The 14,973-nt window shown below is 43.9% G+C and overlaps 2 protein-coding genes across 6 annotated transcripts in view; both read right to left on the bottom strand.

The window, feature by feature from the left end:
* The window catches only part of SLC7A9 (solute carrier family 7 member 9), a 35,305-nt gene extending 31,713 nt beyond the window's left edge, over window positions 1-3,592 (bottom strand). Inside the window, exon 1 of the mRNA XM_027079322.1 lies at window positions 1,110-3,592. Coding sequence (XP_026935123.1) covers window positions 1,110-1,196 — 87 coding nt within the window. The 5' untranslated portion in view covers window positions 1,197-3,592. The remainder of the gene's footprint in view (window positions 1-1,109) is intronic.
* A 2,895-nt stretch (window positions 3,593-6,487) lies between these two features.
* CEP89 (centrosomal protein 89) overlaps window positions 6,488-14,973 on the bottom strand; it is a 79,854-nt gene continuing 71,368 nt past the window's right edge. For 4 of the 5 annotated variants that reach the window (XM_027079327.1, XM_027079326.1, XM_027079325.1 and 1 more), the window contains 2 exons: window positions 13,333-13,502; window positions 6,488-8,657 (listed from right to left, as the gene is read on the bottom strand). In XM_027079327.1, the coding sequence (XP_026935128.1) occupies window positions 8,417-8,657; window positions 13,333-13,502 (411 nt within the window). In that variant the 3' untranslated portion in view covers window positions 6,488-8,416. The remainder of the gene's footprint in view (window positions 8,658-13,332; window positions 13,503-14,973) is intronic. The other variant, XM_027079329.1, reaches the window with a different exon arrangement.

The following is a 14,973-nucleotide window of genomic DNA, read 5'->3' on the forward strand; positions in this document are numbered from 1 at the left end:
GGATGGTAAATAAAGGCTGATTTGACAATCAATCACCAATAGGAAAGGCCCTTGGGACCCACCTCTTAGGTGGGCATAGCAGAACGGAGCTTCTCCCCCCAGACAAAGAGTGAAGTCAGGGTCTGGGGCTCCTGGCCAGGGGAGTGGGGGTGAGGGGGTGAGCAGCAAGGTCTCCAGGGGGCTGTGAGCTTCCTCTCATGCCATTCTGTAGAATATGAGCTTCCTACCAACGAGACCCTGCTCAGACACACCCTGTATGATTCCGTCCTATGAAGTTCCACAACAGGGAAAATTACTCTGCAGAGACAGAACTCGGGGGGTGGGGCCCTCCTGGAAAGGGGCAAGAGGGAACTTTCTGGGGCGACCAGTTTGTCAAACACTTCAAACTGAACACTGAAGAGATGTGCATTTCACTCTATGCAAATCATACGTGAATCAAGAAAAAAAATTTAAAGGAATAAAATAGTCTGATTCAGTATATATAAGTCCATGCCGCTCTCTCACTTTGTCCCAACTTACCCTTCCCCCTCCCCATGTCCTTATATAAAGGACCAAATGTAAAATGGATAGCTAGTGGGAAGCAGCTGCATAGCACAGGGAGATCAGCTCCGTGCTTTGTGACCACCTAGAGGGGTGGGATAGGGAGGGCGGGAGGGAGACGCAAGAGGGAGGAGATATGGGGATATGTGTATATGTATAGCCGATTCACTTTGTTATAAAGCAGAAACTAACACGCCATTGTAAAGCAATTATACTCCAATAAAGATGTTAAACAAAAAGAAGGAATAGGATTTCCCTGTCACTGGAGGTATTCAAACATAAGAGGGACCAACATTTGGTGAAGGTGCTGTAGAGGGGACTCCACATCAGAAGTCCTCTCTGACCATCCCGGAAAAGGCCACTGGTCTGAGCAAACAGCCACCCCTCCGGGTGCTTACCCAGCACGCAGAAGCACACATGTATTAACCTCACAAGAATATGCTGAGTTCACTGGCGAGAGAGAAAGAGGTGAGTACAAGGAACTGTTCGATCAGAGATGGGGTGGGGGGACTTGGCCGTGCACCCCGTGGCTGGACCTGGGAAGGGCCTGCCCCTAAGGACGGCCTTACCTCCTTTTGGAGATTTGTGGTCTTGTGTTCGATGCTCTGGATCGACTTCTCATCCTCTCTCCTTTTTCTCAGGCTTGTCTCTTCCATTTTCTACCCGCTGCCAATTCTAGGAGGCTGCAAGGAGGACCCGGGTGTTCACTCAGCAAATGCTCTATCGGACAAGATGCAAATGGGGGCTCAGCTGTCGCACCTGGGTTGTGGGAACGGATTCTATGAGCAGATGATTAGCTACAGTTTGGGGGAAATGCAGCTGTCGACTCCTTAGGGATAATTTGCTCAGTCCCAGCAGAATTTTGACTGCCGTTCAGAGCCTGGGCAACTGGGGTTCCAAGCTCTTTTCTAAACTACTCCGGTACCCCCGTGCCCCCTCACCTATCCTATGTGCCCGAACCCTCAGCAGTGACACGCCTGGAAGTCATTCTACAGCCCAACCTCATTTTTTCAAAGGCTTTTAAAAAGAAATATTTAAAAACATACTGGAATATCCTTAGTGGAGGCAAGTCTGAAGAAGGAAGGCTTTTCTCATAATTACTTCCCAAGTAATTAAGGCACCTCACACAATAGATCCACGGTATAGACAGTTTTTCATTGAGTGATGCCAGGAACGTTGCTGAGGGAGATCCGTTCAAGGCTGAACTACTTAGTGCTCATTCCCTGTTCCCTTCTCCAGATGAAGTCCCTCTCGGGTCCCTGGCCAGGGGATCAGCCAGCCTTCCCATCACCTGGTGGCCTTACCTTCTCCTTGACCTCGAGGAGCCCAGGGACCTGCCCAGGGCAGCTGACCACCTTCCTCTGCACAGTAGTGCCCTAGGAATGGCCATGTCTCGTGCCCAGGAGAGAAGGAAGCCACAAGGTACAGAGGTCAATAAAGGTAATTATTAAACACCTTTTTTTTTTTTTAAGCAACGAAGCTTGGATACACCACACAAAAAAGGGAGGGTCGAGCAGCCAGTTTCTCTCCAAACTGTTTTTATTTTGCTCATTTGTGTCCAGACCAGTCTGTTTTAAAATTAACCAGATTCCCCCCAGATCAGCTACATCCTATAAGGAGAAATCTCTCTAAAGACTGGAACCAGAGGAGATAAACTTTGGAACCCACTCTTTTATTATCTTAATAGGTTCTATTTACAACTCCAGGCAGGCGGCACCAACAGTAGCTGCACTCCTAACTCACAGGTTGGGGGCAGCCCTTTCCCTCCCCACTGAGGAATTTCCTCCAAGGTCCTTGGTCTGTCTGCCTCCCACTGGTTCTGACCAAGCTTGTCCGGCCCCTGCTGAGACCGTATCTGGGACGGAAGAGCCCAGCCTGAAGCACTGCTGCTTATCGCCCATCTCCTCCGGCAGTTTTGCACTGGGGTAGATTTAACAGCATCCCAGATATCCAGATGAGACCAAAGGTCACAGGACAGGGTTGGTGAGTCACTGAGGTTTACCGTGGGAGCACTTTGGGACAGGCAGACCTGGGAGGAGGGCAGATTTCTCAGGGTCATCTCTTAGAGCCTACTGAGAATGTGGGGGACCTCTGCTTTCCCAGAGTCAGGGTCCTGATGTAGAAGTTTGTTACCTGCCCCCCTTGATGGGGCCATGCCTGCTCATCAGGGCACCTGATCCTCTTGGCGGCCGTGGCCAGAGCCCGAGCAGAGTGCTCATTCACGGGCTGTCTCTCCAGAGCACGGAGGCAGGACCTGCCCCCAGGCTGGCTTGAGGCACCCCTTAAGCATTTGCCAACAGTGCAGCACTCAGAGGTAGGTCTGGCCCATCTGTACTTGCAGAGCCCTACAGAAGGCTCCCTGGGTCAAGGTTGCCCCAGAGGGCTGATATTCTAACAGAAACCACTGAGGAAAGCAGGGTGGGGTGGTGGTGGTAGTGGGGAGTTGGAGGGTCCTGTGAGCCCACACCAGCCACGTGGTCTCAGAGTTACTTAGCCTCTCTCCAAGAACTGAGTTCTGAATCTGTAAAATGGGCTAGTGCTGGCACTCCCCTTCACAGAACTGTGAGAACTGCAGAAGGTTATGCATTAAGCGTCAGCATTCTGTTAATGCAGAGGATCCCGTGGGCTTCTTGGGCCTCTGTCAAATGCTGAGTTTGGAACATCTGGGCATGAGGATCCTTGCTGAGGGTCAGAAATCGACTTCAGTTCATTTTCGGCCCTTGGTGCGCATTTCTTTCCTTGAAGCTGTGGTTTCTTCTTGTTTTGTTTTTCCCCAGCAGAGTGAGTGTCCAACCAATTATCATAAGGGTTTTTCCCCCCCTCAGGGAAAATAATGTGGATTTGTCTTCACAGTTTTTTCCCCAATTCTTTAGGACCTTTGGTTCATTGTGCATCCAGCTCTTCTACCACATGGCTGAAGTTTTACCTCCTTGCAGTCAATTCCCTCTCACAGTTAATTTCCTAGGAAGTTTCATGTTATTTTTTTTTTTCATACAACTCCATTGCTTCTTAAGTTTCTGCTAAAGCTCTTGACCTTCACTTTCTTTTTTCTTCTTTTTTTTTTTTTTTGCGGTACGCGGGCCTCTCACTGTTGTGGTGGCCTCTCCCGTTGCGGAGCACAGGCTCCGGACGCGCAGGCTCAGTGGCCATGGCTCACGGGCCCAGCCGCTCCGCGGCATGTGGGATCTTAGTTCTCCGACCAGGGATCGAACCCAAGCCCCCTGCAGTGGAAGCGTGGAGTATTAACCACTGGACTGCCAGGGAAGTCCCGACCTTCACTTTCAAACTGTGCCTTTTCCAATTGCACAGATACTTGCAGTTTGAAGATGGTAACACCATCTGCATTTTATCGTCTTATATTTGGTACGTATTTGGTTCCCTGGTCCTGTAACGGTTTATAAAGACACGTTCAGCCCGGCAGTGTAAATCCATATCCCCACAGCCTCTTGGCTTTTATCCTCTGAGTCAGGGTCAGAGTCAAACCTTCAGGACAGATGCCAGCTCTTCCTTTACCACTTAAAACTTGTCCCAGGCCTGGCTTCAAGTTTTCAAACTTTCTTCTGTTCCTAAGTTTACTCATCTTATATTTCTTCCCTCTGCTGCTGACAGTAGTTCAGAGCTTTGCGGGGGACCCAAAAGGCCATATAACAGGCGTTCACTTACCTACCAAAATCCCAACCGAAAGAACTCATAAAGAGTCAGTGGAATGTGCAAAGTCTTTAAATGTCAAGGATTTACAGTCTGACTGTAAAACAATTAGCAAGGAAAGCACAATTTAAAAACTCTTATCTGGGAAACAATATCTATATATATCCAAGAGCTATTGGAATAGTGCAATTCTACCTTAGAATTGTCCATCATTTTTTTTAGAAATAACTGACATATTAGTTTCAGGTGCACAATGATTCGATATTTGTATATATCGTGAAATGATCACCACGATAAATCTAGTTAATATCTGTCACCACACATAGTTACACATACTTTTTCCTGTGATGAGAACTTTAAAGATCTATCCCCTAGCAAGTCTCCAACAGTACAGTATTAACTATAGTCACCGTGATGTACATCACATCTCTTGAGACATTTATTTTAGAACTGGAAGTTGTACCCTTTGACCACCTTCACCCATTTTGCCCACCCCTCACCTCTGGCAACCACCAATCTGTTCTCTACATCCATGAGTTGGGTTTGTTTGGGTTTTGGGTTTTTGTTTGTTTTTCTGTTTATTTGGTTTTGGGGGTTTTCTGGGGGGAGGGATCCTGTTGATACATTCAAGTGAGAGCATTCACCTTTGTTTTTCTCTGACTTATTTCACATAGCATAATGCTGTTAAAGTCCATCCATGTTGTCATAAATGGAAAGATTTCCTTCTTTTTATGGCTGAATAATATTGTATTATATATATGTATATATGTGTATATATATCACATCTTCATCTATTCATCCATTAATGGACACTTAGGTTGGACACATCTTGGCTGTCATAAATAATACAGCAATGAACATGGTGGTGCAGATATCTTTTCAAGTTTGTGTTTTTACCCAGAAGTGGAATTTCTGGATCATATGATAGTTCTATTTTTAATCTCCATACCGTTTTCCATAGTGGCTGCACCAATTTACATCCCACCAACAATGTACAGGGTTCCCTTTTTTCCACATCCTTGCAAACACTTGTTATTTCTAGTCTTTTGGATAATAGCCATTCTGATAGGTGTGAGGTGATATTGTGATCTTGATGTGCATTTCCCTGATGATTAGTGATGTTGAGCATCTTTCCATGCACCTGTTAGTAATCTGTATATCATCTTCTTTGGAAAAATATCTATTCAGATACCTCTGCCCATTTTTTAATTAGATGATTTTTTTTTTGGCTGTTGAGTTGTATGTATTCTTTATATGTATTGGATATTATAGTTTCTATTGAAGCATATTTTTTTTTCTCTAAAGTCACTCTCATTTCTACCAAAGATGGCCAAAGTCACACTCATTTGTTTTAAAATAATTTTAGTTTCATTAAACTTGACCTGATTATTTATATAAGTTCAGCAAGAATAGCAACTGACCATATAGGCTGTTTTAAATCTGCTTTGCTGGAACTTTTCATAAGGAACCTCCAGATTGAACTTTTAATAGCCTCTTTAGGCTAAGAAGCCATGTCAAGGAGTCATCATCAGACTCGCCTGTAATACCTACAGATTTGGGTGAATTCCTCTCTTCTTGAAGTTCCCCCAGATACCCTGAAGTTCCCCCAAATATCCTGGAGGAAGGCCAGAAAGTGACCTTCCTTACTCACCTGGCAAGGCTGTTGGGAACTGTGTAAGCAAGGAAGCAGGCTGTTTTTCCAAGGGCCTTTATGGCTCCACAGTCAATCTTAGCTCCTTAAAGCTGTCCGTCAAATCTGATTCTAGGGCTTCCCTGGTGGCGCAGTGGTTGAGAGTCCGCCTGCCGATGCAGGGGACACGGGTTCGTGCCCCGGTCCGGGAAGATCCCACATGCCGCAGAGCAGCAGGGCCCGTGAGCCATGGCCGCTGGGCCTGTGCGTCCGGAGCCTGTGCTCCGCAACGGGAGAGGCTGCAGCAGTGAAAGGGCCGCGTAGCACAAAAAAAAAAAAATAAATAAAATAAAATAAAATAACCATCTAAAGATTTCCATCCTGCTGGGATGAGCCCTGCGACTCTTTCTGATTCCTCCTTATTCTGTCACTTTCAGTATTTGCCTTATTTACCTTATTTATTAAAAACCCTTTAAAAATTTCCACCTTGTTGGGAAGAGTCCCTTTGACTTTCCCCTCAGCTTCTTCCCATTCTCTTAATGTCCAAGGGAAATATAATGGGAGCCACATATGGGATTTAAACTTTTCTAGTGGCCATATTTTAAAAAAAGTAAACCAAACCAAAAAACAAAACAACAAAAACAAAACAAAACCCACAACCAGGTGAAATCAATTTTAATAACATTTTATTTAACCCAATATATGCAAATGTTATCTCAACATAAAGCCAATATAAAAATTATTAGATATTTTAATTATTTTTTTCATAGTAAGGCTTAAAATCTGGTGTATATTTTATACACCAGATGTGTTATAGCACATCTCAATTTGGATGCTGGATTTTCATCAGAAATACTTGACCTATATCTAGATTTCATAAAATTTATAGTTGAGAAGGCAGGTTCACCTACCCACATGCTCCAACACACATGTCAGTTTTCCCGTGATGCACTGAGACCCTGCTTGCTCTGGGAGCTCGTGGCTCTGGGCTTCTGTCCTGGTGCTTTTCTTCTGAGCACCTCGCACGCTCTGTAATGATGTCTGCCTTCGTCACTACTGCTGTTCTCAACAAACGGTGCACATAGGTAAGCATCCACAACATATTGGCTGAATAAATATATTTATATCAAAATTAATAAAATCCAGAATTCCCCCCTCTCCTAAGAGTTAGAAGACCCGCTGGTCTACAGAGATGTAAGCTGTTGGAAGAGGGTGGGGTCTCTCCCATCTTCTCAGAGGTTGAGGGGCAAAGGCGTCACTTCTGATCCCTCCACCCCTCTGCACGGGACAACGGCAAGACAGGACAGCCCCCCAGCTGCTGTCACACCATACACACACCCACACTTGCGCCTGGACCCTCTCCACTCAGTCCTGACTTCCCCAGGGCTGCTTTTCAATAGTGCCAAAGGCAGCAGGGCTCACTTGGGTCCCGGAGTCATGTTTTCTAACTGTTTGCCTCGGGTTCCTTTCAACCTGATCAGGACCTTTCTAGAGCCACATGAAGACTCACGAGGACCAAGAGAGAATGGGACCGGTTGCTGCTCAGACTGGAAACCGGCAGGATGACAGGAGCCCCCCCACCAGCAGTCAGGCCTTACCGCCCACCCAACATCTAGCCCACCCAACCTCTTTTAAAATGTAAAAGAACAATGATTTTCTATGTCAACTTCCCACTTAGCAATCAAAGAACACATGTGTGTAACTTTTATACATGACCAGGGACCAACGCTGGGTCTATCTGCACACCTGAAACCACACAGGCCTTAGCTATGAGGGCTTTGGTAAAAGGATATGACAGGATTCTACCCTCCATACACTGTTTAGGATCCTTTGTAGCCGTCTTCCAGCATGCCGGGGACAAGCAGCCCTAGACAGCTGGCATTACCGCCAGGAGTCCCAGGAACGGCCCTGGAGGCAGGGATAATCTACCTGAGGAGATGGCACAGGGTGGAGCTGGACTACGGCCCCGGCATCCTTCTCGGTGGTGGCAGTGGGGCAGGGATCCCACCTTGGTGCTCAAAGTCAAGGCTCTCAGAAGGGGAGCGAGGTTACGTGGCCCCAGAAAAATTACCTTTCCAGGAGGACAGGGAAGGGCTCGGGGAGAGGGCAGGACAGATTTTGTACAACCTACTGGGGCACGACGACCAGCACCTGTTTTTTGCCAAACAATAAAATATCACCCAGAGTGAATGCACAGGTCTCATCGCTGGGGCTTCCATCGACGGCTCAGCCAATGAAACTAACTCATCAAACACACCGGTTGAGAGCTCGGGCCTGCCCGCCCTTCCCTCTGGGGCTTTCCCAGCGCAGATCTAGGAGCCCGGCGACAGGCCAGCTTGCCAGGTCACCTGTTAGCCTGAGCAATGGATCTCACAGAGCCCGACTCGGTGGCAATGGGGTCAGAGGACGTGCATTGGCTAAATATAGTTCAGCAGCACATTTTTAAAATAAAGCAAAATGTAAAAAAGCAGGTTAAATTTCTGAGACAGTATTTCTTCCTTGCCCTGAGGAGAAGAAACGCTGCAGTGGTGGGCGGGAGTCTGCCCTCTCCTCCGCGCTCCCTGTCCTGCGTAGGGCAGACCTCTCCACAGAGGGGCCCTAGCCCAGGGGCTCCCGCAGACCCTGGTGGGAGGTGGGAGGTGGCTTCAGGTCACAGAAGCTGAAGCGGCAGCCGTCCTGCATGTCTCCCTGAGAGATGCCGTCCAGGCAGTGGTCCGCAAAAGCTCTGGTGTTGTCCCACGGGCCTGTCCTCTCCAGTGTGGCCTGGAGAAGTTCTCGGATCCTTCGGTTTTCCTTGGAGGTGGACTCCCAAACAATGTCAAGCTCACCTTCCATTTCTCTGAGAGAAATAAACAATATAAAGAAAAAGTTTAAAATAACACAATTTAAAAAATATTTATAGATCCCTTATGAATCCTAAAGTAGTGAGAAGCCAAGTGGAAGAATGTTTAAAGTCAGAGAACAGAGCCCATTGTGCGTGGGTTCTGAAGCAAAGATTCCCAGTGTCGAATGAAGCCCGATGTCCCCTGGAAATAGAAAAAAATACAACGGCACAGGCTGAAAATGACGTCTTAGATTTCCTCTCTACATCCTGCCTTTTCTTCTATTTTGGCACCAGTGCACACACCCTTTGCTCTCCATGGCATTAATGTTACAAAAATAAAACACAATAACTGCAGTGGCTGACCTACAGTGCAACGGCCTGGCTGTGGGCGCCCACACAGCATGGGCCCTGTAGGCCTCTCCAGTGTCCCCACTGCGACCTGACCAACACTCAGACACCTTTCACAGCCTCCATCCACAGAGTCACTGATGGGCCCGGACACAGAGAGTGAGTGAGAGGATGAGGAGGAGACCAACTGTGGAGAGTGAGGATCACAGCCCAGGTCACAGAGAAGACTGGCCCAGACCATGTGCCAGGAGGGCGAGTGTCCAGAGGGAACCAAGGCTGAGCCAGGACTGTGTGACGGGCCCCATGTGGGCAGCTGAGGAAACAGGGCAGGCAAGGTACACATGTCCTCACAGGGCTGTGGTCCACTGGGGGAGCAGACCAGATACCTGCCACCACCTCACATGAGCCCCATGGGGAGGGAAAAGCAAGCCTCAGCCTGAGAGGAGGAATGGGCCTCGTGCAGGATGGCAGGGCTGGGAAGGCCAGCTCTTTCACAGACACTGCCCGGTGGTTACGCAAAATGTTAGCAACTGGATTACCAGGTGGACTCAGCACTGTTGTTTAAAGAGGAGGACACCACAGAGATTCAGGGAGGCCAGTGACACATCCACTCGTCCAGTGTCACTTTCCTTGTGAACTGTTGTTTCCTTCCAAAGCCCATGATGCCCACTAATTACTCTATGTCTAAAAAATCTCCATGCTTCCATTTTCTGATGCAAAACACCCAGATGTTTGATACATTACATCATGATGATGTACAGTTAAACTCAAAACAAAGAGAGAAGGAAATCTCTAAGGGCAAAAAAAAAAAGAGGATTAAACTGAAACCACAGAGTTTGGCAAACAAAATGTTTGTATTGCTTTGAGGACAAAAGTCCATGCTAGAAACCCAGATTTCTGTAGAATGGAGACTAGTCTTGGGCGCATGCAAACTGGGTGCAACAGAAAACCACAGGGCTCACTCACATCCATGTTTCCCCTCTTCCTCCTAGCAACACTGTGAACTATGTGTCCCAGAATTAGGCAGGTAAGTGGATATATGTGAAGAACCCTCAAAGGAGGGATGGTTGGGTGGAAAAATCTGCCAATCTTCAAAAGAAATCTGCTCTGAGAGGCTCCTTGGGGACTGTAGCCACTGACTTGTTCTCAAATGAATCTGGGGTTTGAATATACACTGTTCCCCATTGTAGAGCATCCCCAGCCCCTGACTGGAGTGAACCAAGAGTAAAAAGACATTTTTGAGACAATCAGGGGAAAAACTCAGTGGATGAGTTAAAAGTACATTGGACACAACCAAAGAGAGAATTAATGAAGTGGAATATTGAGCAGAGGAAACCACCCAGAATGCAGCTCAGAAAAATATATTATTAAGAAATTATACATTCATTGTAAATGTAATAATGGCATCGTGAAATTTTTTTTGGTTTTGGCCATGCAGCTTTCAGGATCTTAGTTCCCCGACCGGGGATCGAACCCAGGCCCTCAGCAGTGAAAGTGCAGGGTCCTAACCACTGGACCGCCAGGGAATTCCCTGTGAATATTTTTAAAGTCCTTTTGTATTTTAAAAAAAGCATTACTGTAGATTCTTTTTTAAGTTAATAATAAAATTAAAGTGACTCCAGGTTTGGAAATACTCTCTGGCACCAAAGAAAAGCAAATGCAAACCTGCTCTGGAGAAAACATCCTCAGTCCAGGCCCCTAGGACTCCACAGACTAAATTCAACCCACACGTGAGTTCATGGTAAAAAAATGACTGTACGTAGAATAGTATAAGCCACACAGGGCAAGAGTCAACAAACCCAGATTTCAGACCCCCAAACTGCAGATAATGAAGCTGTCACACACAGAATATAAAATAACTAGGAATAACATGTTAAAAGAAATAAAAGATGTATTAAAGATAAGCAAAGACCAAAAATTTATTTTAAAAACGACTAGGCAGATTTTCAAAAGAACCAAACAGTACTTCTGAAATTGAAATATACAGTTGTTGAAATAAAAAACCTCCATGGCTAGGTTAAACAGTACATTGAACAAAACAGAACAGAGAACTAGTAAACAGAAATATTGAGAATTACCCAGAATGTAGACCAGAAAAACAAGGAGACAGAAAATGTAAAAGATAAGACACATGAAAAGATTCAATAAGAAGGTCTAACATACATTTAATATGAGTTCCAGAAGGAAATCTAGAAACAATGAGGGGAAAAGACTTATTTTAAGAGATAGATAATGACTGGTAATTCCCTGGTGGTCCAGTGGTTAGGATTCTGCACTTCCATTGCAGGAGGCACAGGTTTGATCCCTGGTCAGGGAATTAAGATCCCACAAGCCACACGGCACAGTCAAAAAAAAAAAGAGAGAGAGAGAGAGATAACGACTGAGAATTTTCTGGAAGTAATGAAAGACACAAAATCACAGATATAGAGAATAACTTATACCAAGCAGATAAGTGAAAAGAAATTCATAGTTAAATACAATGAAACTGCAGACTACAAGAGACAAAGGAGATCTTAAAATAGGCAAGAGAAATGATGGATCATCTAGTTTTAAAAATGACAAAAGAGTTCTCAACAGCAATAATGAAACAGAGAAGACAGTGGGATGTGCTGAGAGAACAGATTGTCAAGGTACCCAGCAAAAATCAACTCACAAGGATGAGGGCAAAATGCAGACATTTCCAGATAAACAAAAACTAAGAAAGCTTACTCTCACTAAAACTTCTAAAGCATGTACTTTTGGAAGGAGGAAAACAATCTGAGAAATAAGGTCTAAGATGCAAAAAAGAATAGTAAGCAAAGAAACTGGTAAACTCTAGGTAAATCAAAATAAAATAACTACATTGAAACTAGTAATATGTAATTTCTGGGGCTAAAAACAATGATATAAAATAGATCTTTGCTTTTCATCTTCACGTACCTGTATCTACATGTAATGACACTAGACACCAAGAGCATATAAACTGAGTGGGAAATAATTAGGTTAGAGCATTAGGTCTTGCATTTGCGGGTAGAGATGTAGAGGTGCTGATTAACTTTAGATTTTTGTTAATGTTAGGTATCCATATGAAATTTCAAGGGCAACCACTAAAAGAACATAAACAGAATGTTTAACTTTCAAACCATTAAAGGGCAAAACATGGAAAAAGGGAGAAAGTAAAAAACAAAGTTCCATTTTATTAACGCAATTCTAAACCTCCTGTCTGGCAAGAAAGTTGGTACCGGCCCAACTTGTACAAAGTGACCACTTATGGTGGTAAGAACTTCTGTGACTACAGAAAACCTGTTAGATAAGACTTCATTTTGCCTGGCATTAAGAAACATCTGGCTGATAGAAAACATAAACAGCTGTCTGCATTCTGTCTGGTAACAAATACACGGATTCTACTATAACTTGAAGAAAATCACATCCGAGTGTCATTATGATTCTTCCACGTGCATCAGTTCACGTCCCAGTCTGTCAAAGACAACACAGCCATCCTGAAAAGGCCGACTTAAATGTGAACCCAAACTACGTGAGGGGACCACCAGGTTCACCTCCACAAAACATGCGCCATTCCCCAGGGTTTTCAATACACTGGCAATACCTCCTCTATCACATGTTTAAAGGACAAAGGTGTAACTGACAGAGTACCTTACAGCCACAGAGAACATGATATACCCATAATCTTATGACTGTGATCTTACAAAATGGGAAGAATCTGAAATTTAAAGTTCTCAGAAATGAGAACATAATGGCAGAAATAAAACATTTAATCAAAGATTAATAAAATCTCCCAAGAAAATGGAATAGAATAAAAATATCAAAGAGATGGAAAAGAGGGGGGAAAAGGGAAGGACAATGAGAGGACTGGATTGATTTAGGAAGTCCAATATTCAAACAACAGGAATTTTTAAAGGAGGGATTAAAGACCTGGGATCTACTGTACAGCACTGGGACTATAATTACCAGTGCTGTACACTGGAAAGTTGCTAAGAGAGTAGATCTTAAATGTTCTCACCATAACAACAACAAAATGGTAATTACATGAGGTGAAGGATATGTCAACCTTATTGGGGTGATCATTTCACAATATATATGTATATCAAATCACACTGTACACCTCAAACTTATACAACGTTCTATGTCAATTGCTAGGGAAAATCTTGTCAAAGAAAAAAAACGAGGAGCAAATAAAAAAACCAATATTAAAATATATTTAATATTAAAATCAGATAAAACTAAAATGTAAAAACAAAAAAAAGCAATCAAATGAACAAATCAGGTCCAGAGGATTTCACTGGAGGATTCTACCAAACATTCAAAAAACAAACACATGGCAACGGGGCTGGGGTGGCCAGACCTTTTCTGCTGCAGCGCCTGGTCCAGGACATCCTGCTTGTCCTGCAGCATCCGATGGAGGTGTCTCATCTCCTGCTGGTACTGAGCTGTCTTGCTAGCAAAGTCTTCCTGCTGCTCTGTCAGACGGTGACTGATGTCACCCATCTTCAGGGCCGCCTGCTTCCTGTACCCCTGGGGGAGGAGGATGATCTCTGAGTGAGGGGGTGCTGCCCGTGGCCCAGGCGAATAGCTTTGTGGATGCGTTCCCTCTCCACTCCTTGGCCTGTCAGAGGCCCTGAACTGAGTAAGCCCTGGGCAAGTCTGATCTGAGAGGGCAAGTCTGGATCACAAAAGTCACATAAAGTAATAAAAGAATTTCAAGTATAATAAAACCAAATTTCTGACTTGCATCGTGCCTAGTTTTTTATATGCCACAAATAAAAATTAAAACAGAAGGACCTGGCAAGGTCTGTCATACTCTATTGGTAAACAGGTGACAGATAAAAGCCTGATTCACTTATTTTCCTTCTTACATTTTTATTGTATAGTTCTTACGGTTAATAGATTTCCCTCAGAGCATTTCCAAAACTGCTGTCACATAGATTCTGACGTGTAGTTCCCACAGGTTCAGTTCTCATTAGAAATTATGACATTCAATTTATACATCTCCTCTGACCCAAGAGTTAGTTTACTATACAGATTTTACATTTCCAGGTGAAAGAACATTTTCTGCTCTCTGATTTTGTTGATTAATTTCTGGTATTTATCTTTTTGATCAACAAACGTCTGCCTTATTTCTACTTTAGGGGTTTATTGAGGCTTTTTCTTTTTTTTTTGGTAGCCAGTCTATGACCAATTTTTGTGATTGTTCTGTATGTGTGTGTGTGTGTGTTTATATACACATACACAGATAAATAAACGTTATAGATTATGTTGTAAAATCTTCTATATTGTTACTTTTGTATAACTTCTTGATCTGTCTTAGACCAAGAGAAGCGGATCACAGCTCCTATTATCACTAAGTTTCCATTTCCCCTTGTATCTCCTGTAGTTTATAAAATTTGCTGCTGTGTTATTTAGTACGTAGGCATTCATAAGTACTATGTATTATTAACTGTAGTCTTTAGCATTATCAAGCCCTCTCCTTTTTTTTGGTCTCATTTAGTGCTTTTGGCCTGAACTCTCTCTTGGCGGATGTAAAGATCGCAACTATGCTTTGCTTTTGTTTGCATAAACCTGAATTATCTTCACTCATCCTTTTATTTTTCATCTTTCTGAAACACTGCTCCTGACTGTCTCTTGGTTCTGGCATGTAATAGTGTTTTCCTTTATAATATAATCTAAAATTGTTTCCTGTTAATGAGTGAATTCAGCTCATTTATATTTTCTATAGGGCAGATTTGTTTGCCTCGATTTTATCTTATGTTTTATTGTTTTATCTACACACATTTTTAAAGACTTTAATGTAGTCTGTTTTCTTTGCTCTTTTTTGCTGTTGTAATTTTGCTATTAAGGAATGAATCTCTTTTGATTCTTGTGGTTACTTTTATTTTTATGCCTTTATATTACATGTCCTTCGTCCCCTTATTTATTAAAGTAGCATAATGTTAGCTCCTGACAGTCTTTTCTTCACTCTTCCCCTACTTAAATATGCGTAAGCTCC

The sequence above is a fragment of the Aethalodelphis obliquidens genome, unplaced genomic scaffold (assembly GCF_003676395.1).
Source record: "Aethalodelphis obliquidens isolate GAN/ISIS:26980383/991018 unplaced genomic scaffold, ASM367639v1 scaffold43, whole genome shotgun sequence".
In the NCBI taxonomy this organism is placed as follows: domain Eukaryota; kingdom Metazoa; phylum Chordata; class Mammalia; order Artiodactyla; family Delphinidae; genus Aethalodelphis; species Aethalodelphis obliquidens.